The sequence below is a fragment of the Stegodyphus dumicola genome, chromosome 2 (genome assembly GCF_044657685.1).
Source record: "Stegodyphus dumicola isolate Sdum_Otavi_A_Nest chromosome 2, ASM4465768v1".
NCBI classification, from domain to species: Eukaryota; Metazoa; Arthropoda; class Arachnida; order Araneae; family Eresidae; genus Stegodyphus; species Stegodyphus dumicola.
Window position 1 is genome coordinate 259,600,380 of NC_140769.1, and position 25,132 is coordinate 259,625,511.

A 25,132-nucleotide genomic window follows, 5' to 3' on the forward strand; every position below is an offset into this window, starting at 1 on the left:
AGTTTAGGTTTATGTGCCTATCTAAATTTTTTCAGACAATTTTGTAAACGAAAGGAGAGAAATTTCCCAAAAAATAGCTAGTGCATGTACTCAAAAAGGTAAATTTAATAAACATTTTATTTTATTACTTAGATTTTAGTCTACTTAATTCGTTATATCTTAATATGTGACAAAAATGAAAGCAAAATATTGATAAATATCTTTGTGGAAGCATATCTAGTAATCTTGAAATTTAACACATTTTTAACCCAAATGGAAGAAAAATCCAAACATTGTACTTTAATAATATATTTATTACCTTTTTCTATAATTTTAAATAGTATTCTACTAAATAACACCAATCACAGATTTATTTGTACCATTCTCAAAACTCTTCGGGTCAATCGTAATCGGGTATCTTAAAATTTGGTACTTGCAAGACATTTTTGCTGGTTAGATTGAGCTTCATTTTAGAAATTTCTGTTGGTTATATTCAGCTTCATTTTGGACATTTTTGTTGTTTATATTTATATTAGATACGTTTATTGAGCTTTTATTGGTTATACTGAGATTCATTTATCGAGTTTTTGTTGGTTATATTGAGCTGAGACATTTTTGTTGGTTATATTGAGCTTCATTTTAGACATTTTGGGTTACACTGAGATTTATTTATTGAGCTTTTGTTCGTTATATTGAGCTGAGACATTTTTGTTGGTTATATTAATATTTAGGTACGTTTATTGAGCTTTCGTTGGTTATACTGAGATTCATTTATCAAATTTGTTTAGTTACATTGAGCTGAGACATTTTTGTTAGTTATATTGAGCGTTGGTTACATTAAGACATGTTTGCTGGTTATATTGAGATTCATTTATTGAGCTTTCGTTGGTTTTATTGAGATTCATTTATTAAACATTTGTTGGTTATATTGAACTGAGACATTTTTGTTAGTTATATTGAGCGTTGGTTACACTGAGACATGTTCATTGGTAAATATTCGGAGTTTTTTCATCATGAATGTTATCGTGATTATAATTTTGTTGATATTCGTAATTTGCATTCAAACGTTTCGACAGAATAAAAAAGTATACCTAAAGTATACAGATCATGAAACCACGTGGGAATTTCTTTCACTACTTTATCTTGAAAAAAAATTTTTTTTTAGTTCAAAGGGGCTTTGTTCCTGAAGGACTATTGTTTTCGTTTTGCGATTTTGCGCTGAAAACTTTAAAAGGCGGTATCACTCTTCAAATCGTTGCCACCAAATATTATCGCCCTGTATTATATTTGAAGAAATTAAATAATGAAGAATCTGTATAAATGTATGTATGTTTCTCGCACTGTGATAAAATAATGGTACCTAGAGCCATCCAATTTTGGATGCCGTAATCCTTCTACGAATATGGGTATGTGCAAGACCAAATTTGAAATTTGGAATTTGTTTTATTATGGATTTCATATTTTGTAAAACTTTAACGAACTTTTGATTAACAAACTCAACAATTTAAAAGCTATCAATGGCAACACACTACGGAGAAAAAAACCTTTTTATCTCTAGCGCGTCGAATTGAGTATCGGAAATTCTAAAGATAGGCTCATTTTAAAATTATTTTGCCACATTGCTGTTGAACTAAATTTTGCAGTTTAAGTGCAAAGAACATGATATTTAATAAATAAATGTGACACACCAAGACGTTAGAAAAACGCCCTTTTGGACGTAATTTTAAATCTGAAACCTTTCAGAATTTTTTTTATTTCTAAATTTGATTCTGTATGACAATTAAGAAACTATTCTTAGTATTAAGAAATTAATTATTAGTTGAGAAACTAATGTCCTACCTTTTTCAAAAATCTGTCTGACTAACCTCTGTAAATAAAGTATCACACAAAACTCTCGAACCTAAAAATGTGCGCCTGGGGCGGACCGGCTGCTCTATCCTCCCTCGAGGGATGCCATTGGTTGAATTACGGCGGTTTAATCATACTTCCCAGCTTAAAATTAGAAATGAAAAGGAAAAAAAAAATTCTCAAAAGTCTGTATGGTGTATTGTACTTATAAATTTAGAAACTTATACAACATGATGCAAAGCATGATAGTTGAATTAAGCTGATGCAATATTCTCTGAAGGCCTGCTTCTGTTTCATCATTTTCATGTTTCATTTGAACGGAAAACAAATCATTTGTGTCTTTCTCAGACTTAATAACACAGAAAACAAGCAGATACTAGAGAAAAAAATCCTTTTATTTACACACATTTTGCAAAATTAAATTTTCTGCTTAGATTACACGCAAAAAAATTGTATTTACATTCAATAATAATTAATTTAAACAAGTTGAGCAAACACATATTAGAAATTACAGTAACACACACGCATATATTCACAAAGAAAAGATGATCCATTTGCTTTATAAATATAAGCTTAAAGTTTGACTAGATATCAGTTATGAAATTAATAAAATAAATCAAAGTTCAAATCAGAGATTAATAAAACAAATTAAAGTTCAAAATTTTTGTTCATGTGTATAATGCTACTACAAAACAGTTCTCCAAGAATATAAATCTCATTTAAGAAATAGACTCCGTGCGCTTTGCTATGAGCGATTAAAACAAACAATATAGCGGTGACATTACAAAGACACACACATGTAAACATTATACAAAAAACACATATATAAATGTTTCATATTTATATCTGATTACCTAAATTAATTATATAATGTTACAAAAGTTTTAAAAGATAAAAAAATAATTTTCATTTATTTTAAAGTTTCAGACACGTTCGAGATTCAAAATGAACGCTGTTAAAACAGAGCAAAAAGTATGCATTGAATTGATCGTGAAAGAACTCTAGAACACTCAACATAGACACATATGCATATAAAAATTTAAATATCAAAATATGTTTGTTTGATTGAGTAACACTAGAACACTCAACATAGACACATATGCATATAAAAATTTAAATATCAAAATATGTTTGATTAAAAAGTAATTTTCTCTTAAGCAAGGGTTTGAAGCAAATATTTTATTTCAATTAGATATTTAATGCATTCTTCTAATTAGATTTTTTAAATTTAGATACGTAGCTCTTAAACAATTTTTTTAGAAAGTTCTCCACGAAGGCATCCCTTTCCCTTAGGCAGATAGCCCTAGTGTGCTTTGCCATAATTTAATACACCACTTAAACAATTTTTGGAGTACACTTATGGGCACACTAAAAAAATTCTAACGCGCCATTTTGGCTTACTTGCATCACATATTCCTTAAATTTTGCTTTCAAACAAAAATTGTTTTAAAAAATTATTTAATTTAATTTAAAGCAGAAATTTAAGAAGAATTTAAATTTTGCAGAAACAATTTTCAAACATTTTTACTTTCCTGAATATTTTTTTCGTATATTTTTTATGAAACATCTTCAGTGTGTGAAAATGCATATTAGTAAGTCAATATTATACGAAGGCTGTTCCTGAAACTTTTTGAGCCAGCTCCTCATATATGAGACGGTGCCCACCAGCAGCCGAGCGGTAAAGTCGCTGAACACTGATAGTTCGGTCTGAGATTCGAATCCCAAGAAAGGGCTGGATGCATGGGAGTTTTCACGTTTTTTTCATGCGTATACGAGCCAGTTTCCTTTAGAAAGTCCTCCACGAAGGTATCCTTTCCCATAGCCAGATATCCCCTGAGTGCTTTGCCATAATCAGGTAAACCAAACTAAACCAAAACAAGCCACGTACGAAGCCGTTCTGTATTCAGACCAATACAGTAAAATAATACTGATGTTTGAAACTGGAATGGATGTTAATATTAACTAAATATTACTGAATCATCCCCTAAAGACTTTCCCTAAATATTTAAATTAAACAATAGTTTAGTTATCACCTGTAAGCAATCACCTACAAAAAGTTAATCACCTATAAAATGTGTTGCATTGCTTTCAGTAGACTATTTTCTTGTCCTATTCAAATAAAAGGTATTTCTACTTTAAGTGAAATATTTGTTAAAAACCTCGAGCAAAGACAGTACAGGGAAAGAAATATACAATTGTACCTCGAATAAATAAGTTGTTTCTGTATTAAAGCTCCAAGTGGCGTTAATTTACAATGAGATAATATCACATGATTTTTTTCTAACCAAGATTATTATTATTTCAGGTATTAATGCGGAATCTGTGTATCAAGATTAGGTTGATGTCTCTTTTTAATACTTATCTCACATCCTCAAGTATTTTTTTAACTTTTTAGCCCAAACGGGTAATTTGCCCAGGAGGGCTATTAATTTTATTGTGGCATTTTATTTCGACTATAAACGGCGTTTCACTTTTCAAATTGTGGCCACCAAATATTACAGCCCTGCACTGTATTTAAAGAAGTTAAATAATGAAGAATCTGCATGAATGTATGTATGGTTTTCGCACTATGATAAAACAGCGATACCTACAGATATCAAATTTTGTATAGCGTAGTTTTCCACTCCAATATGAGCACCTGGAAGACTAAATTTGGAATTTGGAATTCGTTTTATTAATCGATTTCATATTTTGTAACACTTTAACGAATTTTTGATTTACAAACTGAACGATTTCATAGCAAGCAATGACAAGATCGTACGAAAAAAACAAAACATTTTTATCTCCAGCGCGCGAGACTGTGCATCAGAAATTCTAAAGATATGCTGTTTTTAAATTATTTTGCGATATTGGCGTTGAATTGAATTTTATGGTTTAAGTGCGAAGAACGTGATATTTAATAAACAAAGGTAACACACAAAGGTTAACAAAACACCCCTTTGGGCATAATATAAAATCTGAAAGCTTTCAGATTTTTTTTAAACTTAAATGGTAAACTTTTAGAAGTGCTGCATTGTAATCTGAAAATTTTAGACCTCATTTCTTTCAATATTTTGTTATAATCAATGGAAAATATTTTTAACTTGTTGTAAGTTAATATTTGACAATAGGAAAGCAACGTTTGTGAACAAATGGATAATTTAACACCACCTTCTACAAGCATTACGTATTACTTGGAAAAGCTGTTAAACTATTTGTCCGTCACACAGCTAGCAAACAAACATCGATGTTGGAATGCACTGCAAAGACTTATTTTTTAATAATTTCTACAAAGAATGAGTATATAATGCTTGTCAAGTGTACAATCATCAGTAGGGTACATGGTATCAAAATAAGGCTAAAAATTATTAAATATTTAAAAGATTTTTTCGTAAACGAATGGGCAGCTAGAAGGAAATAAATTTGTTTCTTCTGAATCGAAGCTCCAGTCTAGGTATTTGTCTTTGATTTTATGCCTGTTAGAAAAATAACGAAAAAAATCAATTTCTTCAAACCATAAATCAAAATGTGAGAGTAAATTCTATTAGGAACTTTGCCGTTCTTTTTTTTATTAAATATGAGTGGGGGCAAATTTAATTTGGTAGCAAGCGTTTAGTATCAAATTGATTTATCTGGGAATTATGCTATGAAATATTTTTATACTTCACGCCGATAGAATGCATGCATAGAAGAAAATATTTTCTTTCTTTATTTCACGTTTCACGTTGTTCTGTTGAAATATGCTTAACATTTGCAGCCATGAAAAGATCATACAAAAGTATGCTCTGCCGAAAAATATTAAAACAAAACATCAAAGTTTATAACCAAACATTAAAATGGAGGATCGAACATTTATTTTCATTGGATTTCAGCCAGGAAAACATATTTCAACTTTTATACTTGCAGATAATTTACTTTACGGAAAATAATTTCAGGGGTGGGGTTGGGGGGGGGGACTGGAAGATTACTTGAACTTAAATTTTTGCTGTACGTTCAAGAAAACTAATATATTGCTACATAGACTAAAGTAAAATGGGATGCATAGTATCTGTCATTTCAAATAACTTGCTGATTTTAATTAAATAAGAAAGATTGACTTGTTAAATTCTTTACTAAAATCAATCAAACGGTCGAGCGGTAAAGTCGCTGAATAAAGGTAGTTCGGTCCGGGGATCAAACCTCGGCGAATGGACGAGGTTGCAGGGGCGTTTTCGTGATTTTACCCTTGTGTAACGTGTACCAGCCAGTTTCTTTTAGAAAGTCTTCCACGAAGGTATCCCTCCTCTTAGGCAGATTACCATCGAGTGTTTGCCATAGTTAAATAAACCAACCCAAAACAACTTGAAACAGTTAAATTTTTTGTGATATTTCACGAAAGCTACACTACCTACCTGAGTACTTATAACCGAAATATTCCATAAGTTAGCTCCGTGTTTTACGTAGGACAGTTGAACATGCTATTCACCTGAGGTTTTCATGTTTTTTCCTGTCGTATAATACACTTATACGTCTATTCCATCTATACAGTCTTTGGCGAAATAATCCGTCACTTTAGGCGGATTTGCTTTATGTGCTTTAATATACCTAAATGGAGTTAAATTAGGTTCTTCCAAGTCGAGGCTTGTTTTTACGGTATAATTACGAAATTTCATAATCTCTGGAGTTTAATGTGTGAAACTCGCGTCTTAAAGTGACGGTTGTGTCTCTTCGTTTTAAACGAGTGGTTGAAAATCAAAGTTGGTAAATTCTCTCAGTAGGTGTGCAATTTTATATGCACTGGAGACTGGACAGAAGGTGCGTGACTCATCAAAACAGCCCACAGCAAAATAGTTCAAGACAAAACAGCCCATGGTAAAATACTCTAAATATGACTATAAATGTTTTATTTTTAGTTCAGTTTTAAAAATATTTTATACGCATATTGGATTTTTATGCCATTCGACATAAATTCAAATCCAGATTTAGTATCTGAAAACAAATAAAAATATTTTCTGTACATTGTATACATTGTAAAGTAATGTTTGATTTTCTAATCCGTTATTTTAAGTTAAAGTACCTTTCCTATCAAACCTCATTTCATTTCCCTGACAAAATGCAAATTTTCGGCACACGCGGTACTCAAATTAGTTACAAAAAGAAAGTCCTTAAAGGAAAGAGTTGAAGGGTGAAATCAGGGCATGTTCTGCCTGCTTGAAGGTCACGTTGCTAATGTTGATTCTCCAGCGATTAGAATTCTACAGTGTTGAGTTATTCTTACCATTAGGTTTGTTTACGCTGACTTCGGCCAAAGCCAGCTCTCACGTTAGTTATACTGTGAAGTCGTTAGGCTTCATCAATTTTTCATGTTATTCATTACCTTTTGATTTAAACCAAAAGTGCTGACCTTTGTAAGCACGAGTTGGTGCCGACTGTTAATTTTATTTGAGTTAATAAAGGGTTATATACACCTTTTCTGCTGACTTCGTAATACTGACCAAATATTAAAGGCCTGCGTTATATTTAAAGAAATTAAATAATCGAGAATCTGAGTGAATGTATGTATGTTTCTCGCATTGAGAAAATATAAGGATACCTGCAGACATTCCTCCACTCGAATATGGGCACCTGGAAGCCCAAATTTGGAATTTGGGATAACTGAACTATTTCAAAGCGTTCCATTAACATTGACATAGCGTGCATCATCAAGCACGGATATTTTATGCGCGAGGTTTCTTATACCCTTTTTAAATCCCGTTTTGAATCCCTCGTGAAAGAAACGCGCCTTTGGACGTAATATAAAATCTGAAAGCTTTCAAATTTTATTTTATTTATTTTTATTTTTATTTTGTTTTGTTTGCTTTGTTTAAACTTTGAAATAAAGTTTATTTTTTTTTTAATTGGTAATATAAAGTTTGCATTTTACATTATATAAAATAAACGTTTTTTACGATAACACATATGTTACCGTGAAAGACGTGATTGGAGAATGTCGACCGGAGAAGGTCAATATTCACCAAATATGTAGATGAAAGATCGAATATTGCATTACATTTTTGTACATTCGGACCCTCACCTTTGTATGTCGACAATCACAGATATGGTCTGGTTTAGGTCGAAAAGAGAAGAGTCGGCAAAGAGGCGACGTTTAAGTTGTTGCAATAAATAAGATTTGAATCACATAATTTAGAATGCTTTTTATTACAGTACTAAGTCTGTAATCCAGACGTCCATAATCCGGAATAATCTATAATCCGGAACTCAAAGCTACAAACTTTATGCGCATGCGCGTTTCATGTATAACGGACGGTATGAACTAGGTAAAAATTATTTAAGGCATTTCAGTTAATGTTGCAGATTGCGCTGTTCCTTAATCTTCTAATTGGATCCGGCTTATTATTTTTTGCAGACTGTTAGAACAATTTTATAAAAATTAAGCTTGAACTTTCGATTATGTCAAAAAGAGTTTCCCATTCTGGAGCTGCCAAAGGATCTACAAAGCGAAAGCATGTTTCGATGTCCATTAAACAAAAAGTGGAATTATTGCAAAAAATGGATAAAGGCATAGCCGTCTCAAAATTATGCGAGAAGTATGGCATTGGAAAGTCCACTATATATGACACAAGAAAAAGGAAGTTTTTGAATTTTTTGTGGATGCATCTTAAACAACTTACATTGAAAGAAATGTTTAATAAAGTAAACAAATAAATATTAAGCTTTTTTTGTAAATTTTGATACCCTTTAGATCATAATTGTTCTTTATTTCATAAATTACGATTTCATATTTTAAATTTTATCGTTTCTGCATGCCATCTTACCAGATTTAAATTGATGATCCGGAAAAACCCCTAATCCGGAATCGCCGAAGTCCCGAGGAGTCCGGATTACGGACATTGTACTGTACTATTATTTTATCTTCTCATTTAGAACATACATATTTATCTCATTTAGAACATTTGTATAATTAAGTAAGTTTTTAACTTCTATTATTTTTCTTTCTCATTTCGAATGTACTGTGCGTTTTAAGTTCTTAAGTTCTTATTTTTAAGTCTCAAGTGCGTTTTTTCGCGACTGAATTACGGAGAAGAAAATATAATATTCTTGTATGTTCCAACATTCACCATTAGTGCATGGTGAATGTCAACATTGACCGGTGTAAGTTAGAAATAATATTTGGAAAACATTTCGGACATACACCAAACGACTATGTGAATGTTGACATTCACCAAAGTGAAAGTCGACATTCTCTAGATTTCGGTGTTTCACCATAATATATGTTTATATGTGTTTGTGTGTGTAAAATATTTAACCTAATATTGTATTTATACAAAATTCATAGCTGTAATAAGTATAAACAATTTTAGAACAGCATAGTTTCATTTTTAAATTCCCCTATAAAGCGAAGTTTGATTTTATGGGCAATTTTTCGAATTTCAAGTATGTTTCGTGCATTTTCCGATTTTTAAGGTCTAGTAGAAGAAGAATCCTATTCAATTATCAGAGTGTCAGTGCTAATACTAATTAAACAACGAAAAATGACATGGAATATATAAATTTAGAGTATTCGATGCGAAGAATTGAATAAATTTAAATGTTAATTTGTGCATTGAACATACAAACACGTATTTTGTGAATAAAATAAGATGTTTAAGAATGAATAAAATCGAAGCGAAGGAGTTATTTCAGAGAAAAGTTTTATGCAAAACTAAAGAATTTATTCAATTTTATGCCACAACAACTTATTCAGGCAATGTGAATTTTTAGTAACCTGTCATTTCACGGCACAAACATGGGGAGAAATATTTTCATTTTTAGTCCCCTGAAGGATATAAAAACATGTTTTCGTTTTGCATCAATTCAAAAGAAGTATTTTTTCGCTCTACAGTTTAATAATTTTTTTCGGGGGAGGGAAAGAAGTGTTAAATAAACAATTTTTTATTATTATTATTCTCGTTTCGAATTTCAGTTTAAAGTAAAATAATTTTTACTACATGGTCGTTATATAGAATTATCATAAAAGTTATCTTGCAAATGATAATTTTCTTTCAAAATACCAGAATATTTCACTTTTCCTAAATTTTGTTTTTATTTTAGAAATTCATTTTTATAATGTATGCCAAATACACACTTTTATGTATTATATTTTCGTTTGTAGCGCCCTTGATAGAAAATAATTTTAGAAATTATATTAGTTGCAGAAATTCTACTTTAAGGTTATAAAATGTTCAAAATATGTTTTTTATATTTCTAATAATAACTTATAAGTTATGAAAACAGCATGTAGTGTTAAATGAAACATAAACAAAATATTTATGATTTACTAAATCGTAAATAATTTTTTTATATTCCATTGTAATGTAGTATTTTAATTACTCGAGAGCTCTTTGAAATTTTTAAAAAATTTATATATTTAAAAACAAAATTGCACGAAATACTAGGAAGAAAACGTTTTAGATTAGAAATTTTTCAAATCGCCAAATTTACCCTCACTGAAACATGACACAGAATTATACTAAATATTTTCATATATAATTCGTTTAAATATCCTGTTACATTTAATTTTATTTAACAAACAGTGTACTCTAGATTATTTGGGAGTGGATTATCCGGTTTGCGGATATTCTGTGCGTGGAAGTGCCCACCCACGCACACTTAACGCTAGCTCGAGCGAGAGTTTGTAAAAAATAAATATACAAAAGTTCGAACATGCACTAAAATCTCCGCTGAATTGCGTCTTCAGGTTTATTTTCAACGATTACCTCGATTACTCGGTGTAATCGAGGTAATCGTGGTAAGGTAACGGAACCAAGGAACCGTGGTAAGGGTACCATGGGAAGAAGGTACAGAAAATTACATTAATCATGAGAAAGCAATGACTTTTGATGAAACTCTATTGGACTTCGTCAACAAAAGAGGATTCAAATGCAATGATAAAAAAACGCTTCGAAAAATATTCACTGAAATTCGACAAATATTTAAACGCTCTCAAAATCAAAATAAAATCTCTAATTTATTTCAAGAAATAAACACAAATAATGTGCACTGACAATGTGGATTTATTTTTCAATTATCCGTAATCTACTTCCCCGACATTAGCCCGGATAATCGAGACTAAACTGTATTTTATTTGAATGTTTTAATGGGAGGTTTGTATTTATATTCCATGGCTGTCCATATGCGAACATATTACTTCCCTTTGTTAAATGCTTTCAATACAAATAAAACGGACTTCTACAGAACTAAATTGAGCTTAAATTGAAATAAATGAAAACCCAAAGTGACCAGAGTAATACTAGAAAATAGTATAAAAAAATACTGCTAATTTTATTAATAAGTTGTCAAAATTGCATCACGAAATACCATCTCCACTTTTTAAAGAAATTGTGACAATACTGTCTTTTATATTTTTAATAATTTCTTTGTTCCAAGGATTCAATTACTGCTGTTGTGTTGTGAATTCTTTTGAGGTCTCCTGTGCAAACTATACGTATGTATTTAAAATTGAAATGCATGAGATAAAATAAATGGATTAAAAAGGTAGCTATATAATGAAAACATAACTAATTAAGATAATAAGTAAAGATGTGAAAACTTCTAAAGTACTTTCAAATCCGAAATTTAAAAGATGTCTCCAGTCTTTCAAATCCTTAATAAAAGAATAATAGTCATAAAATGAAGTATATAATTAAAAATCTGAAATCCTGAGTTTCTAATTTAACGTTATTAAGCAAAAATATTTGAATAATTGTTTGGCTTTTAACATTTTTCCAGAATGTTTTTTTAATTCAAAGGAACCGTAAGAAGGCGGGTATTAATTTAAGAGTCAGCATAAATATTCGAAGTGCAATACGAAACATTCTCTAGAAAATTAATAAAAATCCTTTTTTTAAATTTCTTAATCAAATTCTTAATTAATTATTTCTTACATCCGGAAAAAGTTTTCTTTTATTTAATGAAAGCTTCTATTGGAGGTTTATGTAACTAAACTTATTTAAACGTTAAGATTAGTTTAATAACTAATCTTAACGTTTTCAGAGAAAAACATTAAAGGTTTGTTAAATTAGAATTCAAAATATTTTAAAGATAGAAGCTCGACAATTCGTTTCGAATCTCAATTCTTTTTTCATGATTCGTTCGATTCTGAGATTCGCTAGTAGAAATTTGCAAAAAAAAACATTAAGTGTTCACTGTTTATGTAGAACATTCGAAGCTTAGAGTCTCACATGCATTCTTCAACATTCAGTGTGATCTTTTACAAAGCAAATCACACAGTTTTGGATGAAATTAAAACTTCTCTTGTTCTATTTAGAAGTCAAGCTAGGGTTCCTCTCATTGGCTATCCCTTTTAAATCTCTTCAACCTTCCAAGCAGCATATATACGTTCTAAAAAACATATTTTAACACCGTTAAGTACGTATATATAGTGCATCTTGAAATACGTCCAAAAAATTAAGGCAGTGTACTAAAAGTAAAATAATCTAGGTATACAAGCATTTTAGTTTTATAATCAAGAAAATATTTCTTTCTCATGGCAACTATGGAAAATTAAGGGTTCCGGACCCAAAACCCTTAAGCAGTTAAAAGGTTAAGTTAGCAAATCTTTGGTTAAGAAATGTTATTTTTCTGTGTCTTCAACCTCGGAAAGGTAGGATGAAAAATTTCTATTTTAAAGTTAACTTCTTATAGGATAGGTAATAAATGTATTTTTGGAAAGTAATAAAATGTGTCAGCATAAAATAAAAGAATGTCCATATAAAACCTCTGAAATAGTGAAGGAACAGAGATATTTTCCATTTGTTCCACTGAGGGATCCTGCAATATGGCCAAGTTTTTCTCTCCTTTTCCACCATCAGTCCCGAATTTAAGCTGCATTTTTCCGCATCAGTGAGTCTTTTTGTAACCATTCCATCTGCTTCTTAGCTTCTTTATTAATCGCTTTCCGTTAAAGACCAAAAAGGCGACCGATTCTTAATTTTCTCTTGCTTTTCCTCTTTTGGGCATTTTCTGGGAAGAGTTTAGCGTAAGAGCCGTGTTTATCTTTGATAATGAAGAATTTATCGATGATTTTGCCATTCTGAAAAAAAAAAAAACGGAAATATACAGTCAATAATTAGAAAAATATAAATGTACTTCCACAAAGAAATTTATTACATCACTCTAAAGCATTTTCTGAAAATATGATCAGCTCATCGTACCCGTAAATTTCAAAAAGTTAATTTGGAATTTCCATTGCTTAATACAGGGTGTAAGGTAATTGTTTAAATTTAGCAGTTATCATATGGTGAGTATGTTTACTGTCATTTCTCCCTTTCCGTTTTCCTTCCGGAATGCAAATTTTAGCTCTCACGTATTTAAATGTGGAAGAAAGCGATAGTATTTAAAAGGAGGTTTTAGATTGCTTAGTCAAAGCGTGTTCCAGCCGCTGAAGGCCACGTTACTAGTTGATATTCTGTAAGGTTTATCCTAAATTTGAACAGTTATCTTTAATTAAAGCTACTTTCCTATCTCTCCTAATTCCAGCTTACAATTTCCTGCCATAGTGGGTTTTTAAAATCGCAGTTAATGCAAATGAGTAAGAGCGGTATTTAAGTCGAAATTCCACTGACTTCGTTAGAGAGCCAGAGATTCTGACTAGCGCGCTTTTCCCATTTGGCTACGCCCTCTATAAGCTATTACTATGCTCGGCCGTATTTTAGGCCCTTAATAGCTTCGCCAGTTAGTTAACATTTTAGATTCCTCGTTAAGAAAGAATCATTTCAGAGTTTAATTTCCGTTATTGCTTAGGAAATCGAAATAGAAAAATGGAAGGACAGTCCGTTTGAATCTTTGAAGTCTATTCTAAACTAAAGTCTCGGGAACAAAAATCCAGATATTATAATAATAGTACGAATTTTCCTAATTTATGGTCCATAATCCATTTGAAATGGTATGGCTGCCGTTTTATTGACGACTACATATTCTAAACTAACTGTTAAGGAATTAAAAAAATAAATAAATATTTTTTTTTATAAAATCTAATAGGCTTCAGATTTTAATGGCGGCCCATAAAGGTTTGTTAAGGACTTTCATCCGCTTGCAGAGCTATCAGTCTGCTATTGTACTTACTCCTTACGGTAATATTTGGTGGCAACAATTTGAAAATGATTCGCTGTTTATAGTGAATCGATGCAAAATCCGATTTGCAGACTAATAGCCATTTTTAGGCTAAACGTCGTTCGTGTTTACGTATTTAGTTTGCCTAACTTTGTGAGCATCCAAAGGATTTACACTGAAATAATAAATTAACAGGTTAAAATTCCATAATCGGGGCGAGCGCCAAGCTTGGCGAGAGTTTTTATTTGGCACGATTTTAATTTGGGTGTGGTTTCCGGCTGTATATTTTCTTGTGGCAAACCTAGAGCTTTATTTCGGTAACTGTAAGAGCGCGAATTTAGTGTAGCCAGATTTTTTTCTTTTTTAAATTTAATTTTGCAATACTGTGCTTGTTTTACTGTTTAATATTATTGTTATATATATGATTAATATTATATTTATATAAATATTTATATTTGCAGAAGATTAAGCTGTTGTTGGTGGGAGACTGTTGGATTTCAAATGACATGAAGTTTATAATTTATCAATGTTTTCATTTAATTTTATTTAGTTAATTTTTTTTTTTTTTTAGTTTTGTTTCTTGCATGTGGCAATCGAAAGATGCGGAATGTTTAAAGCTTTGAACGAAAGTTGTTTAGTAATTTGAATTCCACGACGATAGTAACTTGAATATTTTAGTTAGTTTATGATGCTGAATACGCATAATTTGCTATTCTGTTTACGTTTAAAACTGACTTCGCAGTGCTCTGATCTGATATGTGTATACATTTATTTACTCAATAATTATTTACAAGAATTGTTCATTCTACTATTTTATGATGAATTACATACATATATAGGGCTATGCTTTTACTTGCAAAGCTGTTGGACTTTGTTTTACTCATCTGGTATTTTATCATCTCATTTTACTGTTTTACTCATCTCGTATTTTATCATCTCATTTTACTGTTTTACTCATCTAGTATTTTATCATCTCATTTTACTTTTCTATTTACATAAAATAACGGCGTTTCACTACTGGAAAACTTAAAAGTTACTATTCTGTTTACGTTTAAAAATCACATTTTAGTGCTTTCATTTAGTGCGCCTAAAAAATTCGCCAAATTTTGAAGGCCAAAATAGTTTGGCGCCAACTTCCCCCGCTTATGGAATTTTAGCCAATTAACAAAAGCACACTAAATTTAGACTTAAAAACTAGTTGCATTTAAGACACAGTAACCGAATTTTTATTCTGGTTCTTCTAAACTTTGCTATTTTTACATAGTTGTCATCTCAACACATTAGTCTTCAACTTTCTTATGAAATTCTTTGCAGAGCTGCACGATGCAGAAAAATATATCTGTGGGATTTTTAAGAATGGTGACAAGAAAACATTGAAATGCGTGCTCTTACTCCCACGCAAAAATATCCTGTTTACTTCGTCATTTCTTTCCTTAACAAAAGTAAAGTACATAAAAGGAAGTGAAGCACTTTTAGAAGCGTATTCAAACGTCAGCTATTTCTATAATATATAAACTATAGCTATGTGTCGCCGACAAAAATATATACTAAACAACTGGCACAGAATAAATTTTATGCCACTCACCTTTTCTGCGGATACTTGTTCGAGATAAAGATGTGTTTTATTGTGCGGTATCATACGCGTGTAACCTTTTTCTATACTTGCAAAAGCACTCCATGGTTGGCGGGAATTCCTGATGTTGGTGGAGCCTTCTTGATTGCCCTAAAAAATCAAAATGGGTCTGATATCAGCAATGTAAAGACTTTACTGTATAATCTCATTTCATAGAGTTATTATATTTTACCAGAAATCACTTGTGTAACGTAATGATGACTGAAACATATTGAAAGAAAAATCGCTTTTTGCATTTCTAACAATTACGTAAAAAGCAATTAGGAAAGTATGGTATTGTTGAGTGGGTACGAATTCATAATAGATTGAATACACAAGTCCGGTAATAGGTTAATAAAATTTATTTTTATCAAAAGAAATATTTCAAGACTCTTTCAAGACTCAAGGAATTTCCCCAAAAATATTCGTACAAGTGTTCGAGTATTACACGGTATAATCAGTGTTTACACTTCAAACTATTTAAAACGCTAAACACGACGCAAAGCGCATCTAAAGAGAACGCTAACTCGGATTTATCTCAGTTCACGCGAAACTACAACTCGCAACAACAATAACTAAGCAACCGACAGCCCCAGATGTTCATTTTTCGGTCTTTTATAGTTTTCAACCGGCCTCCGAGATATTTCTAGTACTTTCTGCTTCTCGAATTTACTGGAAAACAATACGAAGGTGGAATTACGGTTACAGCTAACATAGTGGTCAATTACATTTATTCATTTACACTACTTATTACGGTGATACAGCAACCGAAACAAATGGTCCCCAAGCTTCACGACTTTTGGTGATTTCTTGCCAAAATTGGCGACAAAATAGGTCGCTAAAACTGTTGTCAGCTTTGCGATATCTTTCGAAATTGCCAAGATACCCATTTACTCAATGTTAAATGCACTTGCCCTGTATTCTTACTTTTCCGGCATAGTCTTCTCTTAAAATTTATCTTGCACTACATTACACAAAAAAATATAACAATTATACCTATAATTCTACTAAAATTAGCTATACAAGTACAAAATTCGTAACAGTATCATAAACGAGAATACGTTTATCCATTTAATTTAAATTAACAGTAGATTTATTTCCATTGAATTGAATTGTAAACATAAATTAATAGCGAAATCAATGTTTTGTACGAAGCTGATTTTGCTTTAATCACAGTATTCAGTTCCTTTTTCTCTAATCAGAATGATTTCAAAAAAACTTTCTTTTCGAATTTTTATCAATATTTGGTATCCGTTGTCCTAAAGAATGCCTCTTCAAATTCATTGTAAATTTATTCTCAAACTTTTGCAAAAATTAATCAGAATGATTGGGGGTACACGTTTCAGGTAAACAACCTTTTATTTATAAATGTTGTATGCTATTATTACCACTTATCGTTTTTTACATAAATTTTAAAAAGTCTAGAAGATTATTTAATATTACAATCTCATTCTAGTACGTTCTTCGATCAGAGAAATCAAAACCCGATTGGTACACTTATGCGGTTCATTCAAAATGTTAATAATTAACTATGGCGCTATAGAGTTTGGTGTTCTTAGGAAGCAAGTATAAACTACATCCACACTCTAAAAGACTGGTGGCGAATTATGGCTATGTCTTATAAGTACCACAGAGACAAAGAAAGTGTGTAAAGGACCCTATTATTAACTCAGATAGAGTTTATCAGAGGACACCAGCTCTTGCTTACAGAATTCTTGTTCACAGAAACCAAACGTTTTGTCTTAAATCAAAGATAATGGATGAACTAAATTAGTGAAACTAAGTTTTATAAGGTATTGCTCACGGCTTCTTAGAATGCCTTCGTGGTGTAATGGCCAGCACATTCAGTGGATATTCAAGAGGTCCGAGGTTCGAGTCTCGGCGACAGCACTGCTCATTTTTCACATCTTCTTATAAAAAGAATGTGTCGACACGTTTTCGTTTTCTCTTTGCCTGTATTGTCTTATGTTTTATTTATTTTCAGATACATTGTGTAAAAATATTGGGTAATTCTAAAATTATTATAATATAATAAATTAAAAAAATATCAAAACTGCTAAAATTTTTGGCTACCTCTTGCTGTAGGTTCGGCGACCCCCGTGGTGGTCGCGACCTACAATTTAAGAAATTCTGGTTTAGCCTAAAGGCTCCACAATTAGAATAACCCTCAAGCTGTTTCTAACCTATGCGTAACAAGCCTAATGGAATGAAAAACTCAACGCCGCAGAGAATAAAGTTTAGCAACGTGGCCTTCAAACGGGCAGAACACGCTCTTATTCTACCTTCTAAAACTTTTCTTTAAACACTCTCTTCTTTCTACCTCATTTGAATATCGCACGAGCTAGTCTGACAGGAAAATGGAAATGAGATTGAGAGGAAAGAATATTAATATAAAATAACTGGTTTGAAACTTAAACGAGACTTTGTAAGAGAAAGGGTGAAAAGTGGAAAATTTTTACATATAATCATTTTTTGACGTAGCCTCAAGACATGTTAAGGATGCATTCCAGCCCATCGGAAGGGCATGATATACGAAAGAAGGTTGTGGCTGTTGCCACTCGCCTACAGCGGTTTTGATCTCTTCGAAAAGGCCTCGCCTATCACTGCCTCTTGGAAGCACTTGAACTCATAAAACTCAGTGTAGGCGAGATTTGGTGAATAAAGTCAGTGTAATACATTTGACCCTATTTACCGGAGTTTCAGATATCATATCCTGAATTGTTGGAAACGTTGAACGAAATAGGTGCTCGGGAAATATCATGCAATAATAATGCTGTTTATTCCTCGTTACAGGACCGAGGTGATTTTGGACAGATTTGCAAATACGTACTGGTCACTGTTATATTCTTTTCCATTTATCGTTCCAAAATTATGCTATTAGTATCCGTCATGGTATCATCGCATTCCCCATCTTTTTGTTTCAGGTTGGTCATAGGGCTGCCACGTTTCATCTCATGTAACTATTCTTTTAAGAACCGTAGGTCCCATACAGGTATGGACGCGACGATTCTCAATTTTCCAGTTAACTAACGTGGCAGCAATCGCGCCAATACTTGGCTATATCACAATAAGCCATGGACAATATGTCCTGAACCAACGCTAACATCCGAAACGCTGACTCACTATTTTGTACTAATTCGCCTCTATCTCCATGCATCACTTCCTAGCCCGGTCACTACTACTTCACCCTTTTCGTATTGTTGCGTGCGTACTGGCTCGTAATAGTTTGAATGCACATAGGTCCGGTGATAGTTTAAATTTATTTTTTATCAAATGAAACACTTCAAAGTTCTGGAATTTTCCACAGAAATACCCGTACATGTGTTCACTGTATTTATCATTGTGCTACATTTCAAACTACTAAAAGCGTTAAACATAACACAATGTAAAGCACACCTAAAGAGAAAGTTAATCCGGAGATATCTAAGTTCCCGATGGACTAACAACTAGTAAGAACAATAACTGAGAACAGATGCTCTCTCCGGCCTTATAAATTTGTCAACATAGGTTGGAATTATCCTGCCCCAAGGCTAAAGTCCACCCTATTACCGGATTCTATAGTTTTCAAGAGCCACCGAGATATTTCTAGCACTTTCTGCTTGTCGAAATTACCGAAAAGCGCTATCCCACTCCTACACCGTGCGGGAGCTTTTGCCTCATGAGCCGGTTCGCTCCTCCTTAAACGATCTGGTGGACCCATGATCCACTAGGAATTTCCAACACAAGAGAAAGAGAGGACAGAGATCCCATCCTCCCGCCGTCCGATCAGCCCAGACCTCCAAAGCAGCTGGACTACAGCACCACGCTACGGTACCGGTCATTATTGGAAAGCAATATGAGGGTCAAATTACACTTGCAACTAATATAGTGACTTACTACATTTATTCAATTTTACCGTCTACCCTCGCTTTCGAAGTATTAAATATTTTTTACCCTGAGCCAGAGTGGTTTCGGATCTTCACTGATGGATCCCTCCTGTCTGATGGCCCTAATGCATCTGAAATATCCTGAGTTTTCTCCCAAATGTTCTCTTTCTACATCCCTGTGGGCCGAGGTTCCGCGTTTGACGGAGAAATTGCTGCTATTTGCATAGCTCCTGTACCAGCTACCATGCCACTTCACAAGAAAACTTCACAAGCACTGTTATACTCAGTGATTCCCGAGCTGCTCTGTTGGCTATCGTTTCAGATGAAAACCCATATCACAGGACATGTTGGTTTGTCGACATTATCTACAAAACCTGGCTTCACTTGAGGAAACTATAGTCCTCCAGTGGGTTCCAGCCCACTGTGGGGATTCCAGGTAACGAAAAAGCCGACTTCTTGGCAAAAAAGGGTGCTTTAATTATGCAGAATATTTCTCGTCCTTTTCCTTTCCATACTGTTAGGGATCTTATTAAAAGATCTATCAAAGTACCTGCTCGGGAAGATCTCTATCATCGTGTTTCTCATAAATCTTGGAAGAATGCTATCCCGAATTTGTGTAATGGCCCAAGGCGTAGAGCGGTCGCTGAATTCCGCCTTGCCATCGGACATGACTGCCTACAATACCATCTTCATACATTCAAAATTGTTCCTTTTCCGATATGCACTGTGTGCAGCTCTGCAGAGATGATGGATGCCGCACATCTACCCCACTGTCCTGCTTTGCGCAAACCTTTTCTCGCCGAGCGTAACTGGGAGGCAAGAGATATGTTAGATTAATGGGCTCTGTTATAGACTGTTCATAATCTGCCATTGGAAATAATAAAAAAAAATTACATTTATTCAATTACAATAGGTGATACAAGAACGGGACACAAATGTCCCCAAATGAGTGCCGACTTTTGGTTATTTCTTGCCATATTTGGCATCAAAATAAGACGCCAAAACAGTCGTCAGCTTGGCGAGAAATCGCCAAATGACCAAGCTGACAACTGTTTTGGACCGAGATACCCATTTACTCAATGTTAAATGGACCTGTTCCTGTATTCTTACTTTTCTGCACAGCTTGTCTCTAAATGTTTTTTCGCATTACGTTACACACAACTATTTCACATATAACTGAACAGAAATCATCTATCTATGTACAAATTTCGTAACAGTATTAGCGGCATACATTCTCTTTTCTCCTTTCTTTGCATTGCATTTACGTTTCTGTTAATGGAGACGATGAAAAGACGCAAAATTTCCATTCAAAATAAAAAGTGGGACTCATAAATTTCAAAATATTAAGATGATTTTGAAGTTTCTGAGAACTAAGAGTGAATGAAAATCTAAATATAAGTGTCTTCTTCTGAACAACTAATTCGTAACTTTCTGTACTTTCGGTTTGAAGCTTGTAAGAGTTATACTTCATTGAAAGATACCTCAGTAACTGTAATTTGATTGTAAAAGTTATATAATAAAAAAATGCGAGTAATGAAAAAGAGTGCTTATGTAACAAATAGTATAATTTGTACATTTCGCAGCAAAACTGAGTCGTTCATTTGTTAAACAAAACACGCTCTCTTGCGTAATAAAATTATGAAATTGCATTTATTTGTAATAATCTCATAATAAGGCACGGACAGAAAGTTACAAATAAACATAAAAAATAAAGTTTAAATTATAATATTTCATAGGAAAAGGTAAAAGCTTCTTGTTCAAAACAATACCCTGTCCTCTTCAGAAATAATGGAAACTAAAGCTTTTCAAGCCAATGTCTTATATAAGCTGCAGTATACTCATTTAAAGATTATTAGCACCAGAGATACTATTATATTACTATGCTTCGAAATGCACATTTCGCCCGTATCACTTTTGGTGTCCGAAACCAATTTTCAAATTCTGGCCAACAAACCTTATCGCGATGTGCTATTTTAAAAAAATTAATGACTAATCTGTATGTACGTATGTACGTTTCTCTCATTGTGAGACAACGACGAAACCCAGAGCCATCGAATTTTTAACATACGAACATGGGCTCCTTGAAGTCTGAATTTTGAAATTTGAATTTGTGTTTTCGATTTATTATCCCAAAGGGTGTTGGCCCAGAAGGGCTATTAATTTCGTTTTGGCATTTTGCGTTGATGATATAAATATCCATTTCACTTTTCAAATTGCTGCCTCCAAAAATTATCGCCCTGTGTTATATTTAAAGACGTTAAAGAATTTAACTAAAAGAAGTTAAATAATTTAAGAATCTACATAAATGTGTGTATGTTTCTCACATTCTGATAAAACAACGGTAAATAGTGACATCAAGTTTTGAACAACGTAACCCTCCACCGAATATGGGCATCTGGAAGTTCTAAATTAGAATTTGAAATTTGTTTCATTATGGATTCCATATTTTGTCAAACATTAAAGAATGTTTGGTTCACAAACTCAACGATTTCAAAGCGAGCAGTGGCAACACTGTAGGAAAAAAAAAAGAAAACAAAACAAATTTGTCTTCAGCGCGCGAGACTGTGTATCTAAAATTCCAAAGATATGCTCTTTTAAATATTTTGTGATATTGCTGTTGAACCGAATTTTATAATTTAAGTGCGAAGAACAGGATATTTGATAAGTAACACCCAAAACGTTAAAAACGTCCCTTCTGGCGTAATATAAAATCTGAAAGCTTTCAAATCTTTTTTTAATTTTTAGGAAATTTTTTTCACATTTTGCACAACTTTAACGACTTTTTCTTTAACAAACTAAGCAATTTGACTGCAAAAAGTAGCAGCACTATTCGAAAGGAATTATTTTTATCCCCAGCACACCATACTATTGCCATCCGCCAAAATGCAAGATCTTATTAAATTTTTATCCACAAATTTGGCTTTTTTGAAACAAAGCCCATCGCGGTCTCAAATAGAATACTTATTATTTTTGCACGCCAATGTGTTGCCACTCAGTAAAAGGTAAGATATTTAAGTTTTAAATTTATTATGTTACCCAGTAGGCAACCAAGTGATCGAAACGCAAAACACGCAGTTCTTAAAAGTACTTTTTACGCTGTATTATCTGAGTAATTTAAATAAAAAGGCATTTAAATCATGAAATTTCTAACTAGAAATCACATCATTTGGGCTTCTTAAAATCTTCTATATATTATTTTTCTTTTTTATGGTAACTCTTTTAGGCGACTAAACTCTCGAATGACTAGTTTTCAAAGACATAATGTAGCGAACGTAAAAAATGTATGGCAACCACTAATATTCAATCTACAATTCTAAATTTAGGCTGTTTTTAAATATTTGGCGATTTTCATATTGAATTTTATGTAGCGTATTAGTAGATGTGAGTCTAATAGTAAATTGGCGACCTGTGATACTTAGCGAAAGCATAAAAAAACGTTAAAAAATCCTCTGGTGCGACATTAAAATCTGATTAAAAAATGAGATATATATGACATATATAAAACCCAGCGACTTAAAAAAAGAGGCTAAGTGTCATAAGTCGCTAACATTAAAACACTACCGTGGTTTTCATCATGTGTAACGTGCATACGAGCCAGTTCTCTTAGAAAGTCCTCCACGACGGCATATCTTCTCTTACGCAGACAGCCCTCGAGTCTTTGCTCTAATCGTATAAAACACTACCTTTATTTGTTTTAGGGACACTTTAATGTAATTAATGTCATTCTTTCTTTGAATTTTGTTAATCTATTATTTCGAACCATGTATTAAAGTTCATTTACTTCGCAACGTAATACGCAGTACCAGACCTTTACAGAAATATGTTAATCTACTAAAAAGGGTGCACGACAGAAAAAGGAAAAGATAAAGAAATCTAGAGTTTTAGCTCTTATTTTGGTATAATAACAGATTAATTTCCTTAGATAGTTCTGTCTTGGGCAGACGCATGCCACGGGGAAATCATTGTAAGTGTTTAAGATGCAGAGGGATTTGGGAGATATAAGACAAAAGGTTACTTCTGGATTAAAAAACACATGCGTAAATCTTTGGTCGTGACTGCAAACCTCGAAGCTAGTTACCTCTATTCAAATACAAACTTTTTTTGCTAGTGGAAGCTCTGAGTTACGAATTTATTAAGGGAGATCCAACTGAAGCTATTAAAGAACTTCGATATCTATCTGTCTTCTTTCTTTAATGTAAGTTAACCATTATGTGGCTTCCAAGCGATCGACTAGATCAGTGGTTTTAAACTGAAACTGCTTGCGGACGGAAAGCAGCTGAGGTCACAAACCTTACAATTAAACTAAACTTCACATAATTAGCTAAATTTAAATTTCATTTTAACTTAATTTCAGATTTCGCTTTCTAAATATTTATCAAGACATACATTAAAAAATTATGAAAGATTTCAGATTTTAACGGTCACCCAAAAGGATTTGTTAAGGTTTTCTTATGCTCTTGCTGAGCTCACAGTCTGCTCTTGCACTCACTCCTGCTAACCCCCACTTGTTTTGTCTTTTAAGCGTTTAAGCATTTTTTTCCTTCGCACTTACGGCACATACAGTACAACAACAAACAGCAAAGTTATACGGATTTTTGAAAGCTGCACAGCAACATCTGTTTAGAATTCCAGACGCAGTTTTAAAATTTTGGCATGCATTTTTATATTTTTTCACTTCATTTTTATATTTTTATACTTTTCGCCTTTTATCAAATCAATGTTTAGTTGTTTTTTAACTAAGATTATAGAGTCACTAGGATTTTTCCCGCAGGAAGCATTAAAAGTGAGAGTGCTGTCGCCAGGACTCGAACGTGGACCTCTCGAACACACGCCGAGTGTGCTAATCGTTATACCACGAAGGCATGCAGAAAGGAGGGAGAAAATACCTTACATACACCTTCTTTTAAAAAGCGATTGGGGATTAGGAGGACCCAATCGCGAAATCCTGGTGGTAAAGATTTATCATACACCACCTTTAAGTTCGGGCGCCACTGTAGGCTCGTCAGCATTTTTTGAGACGCAGGAAAAGTGAAAAACGAACAATGCCCTCACCGGAACTCGAACCATGATCTTTCGAATAAGCGCCGAGTGTGCTAAAAGTTACGCCACGAAGGCATGCAGAAAGGAGGGGGGGGGACTACCTTATAAAATGGCTTTACAAGACTTTTATATGGAATTAAACTATATAAGAAATATAATACTAAGAAAATTGAATCGTTCTTTAAATAATTTTGGAAGGCCCTTTTATTTGTTTTTATTTTCAATGAATTTTTCTTCGAGATAAAATTACGAAAATAAGCAAAAGATAGGAAATAAAAAGATGTTTGTAAAACTTTAAGAAAAACCTTAACTGTTAGCAACTTGGGAAACAAAATACGCAAGACGGTGTAACAAGAAATAACATCCATATGTGGGATCGTTGCGGGTTTCTAGAAACAAACATATTATTTCCGACGTATGTATTCGTATACATAATCTTTGAATTACACATTGCCAACGTCTGAGTGAAAAAGAGCTGAAATATCTGAAAATTTTCAATGCAGGAAACAAGAAATGCATCGCGTTGCCGAAAAGAATTGCTTACATACATAAACGAAAATACCTTAAAGCAAAATATAGTACATATTTCTGTACGTATGGTAAGTACTTCAGTTTATTATAGATTAATTAATCTTGATTTTCTTTTTCAAATCGAATAACAAATAAAGTTTTACTGGAACTTTATTTGTTATTCGATTATAACTAGCATCAAAATAAGTCAGATTTTTAAGTAAAAGCA

General features: G+C 32.7%; 1 protein-coding gene across 1 annotated transcript in view; it reads right to left on the reverse strand.

The window, feature by feature from the left end:
- Positions 1 to 2,204: 2,204 nt before the first annotated feature.
- The window catches only part of LOC118190696 (acid phosphatase type 7-like), a 163,174-nt gene continuing 140,246 nt past the window's right edge, over positions 2,205 to 25,132 (reverse strand). The window contains exons 11-12 of the mRNA XM_035361451.2: positions 15,461 to 15,598; positions 2,205 to 12,856 (exon numbers count right to left, since the gene is read on the reverse strand). Of these exons, the coding sequence (XP_035217342.1) occupies positions 12,725 to 12,856; positions 15,461 to 15,598 (270 nt within the window). The 3' untranslated portion in view covers positions 2,205 to 12,724. The remainder of the gene's footprint in view (positions 12,857 to 15,460; positions 15,599 to 25,132) is intronic.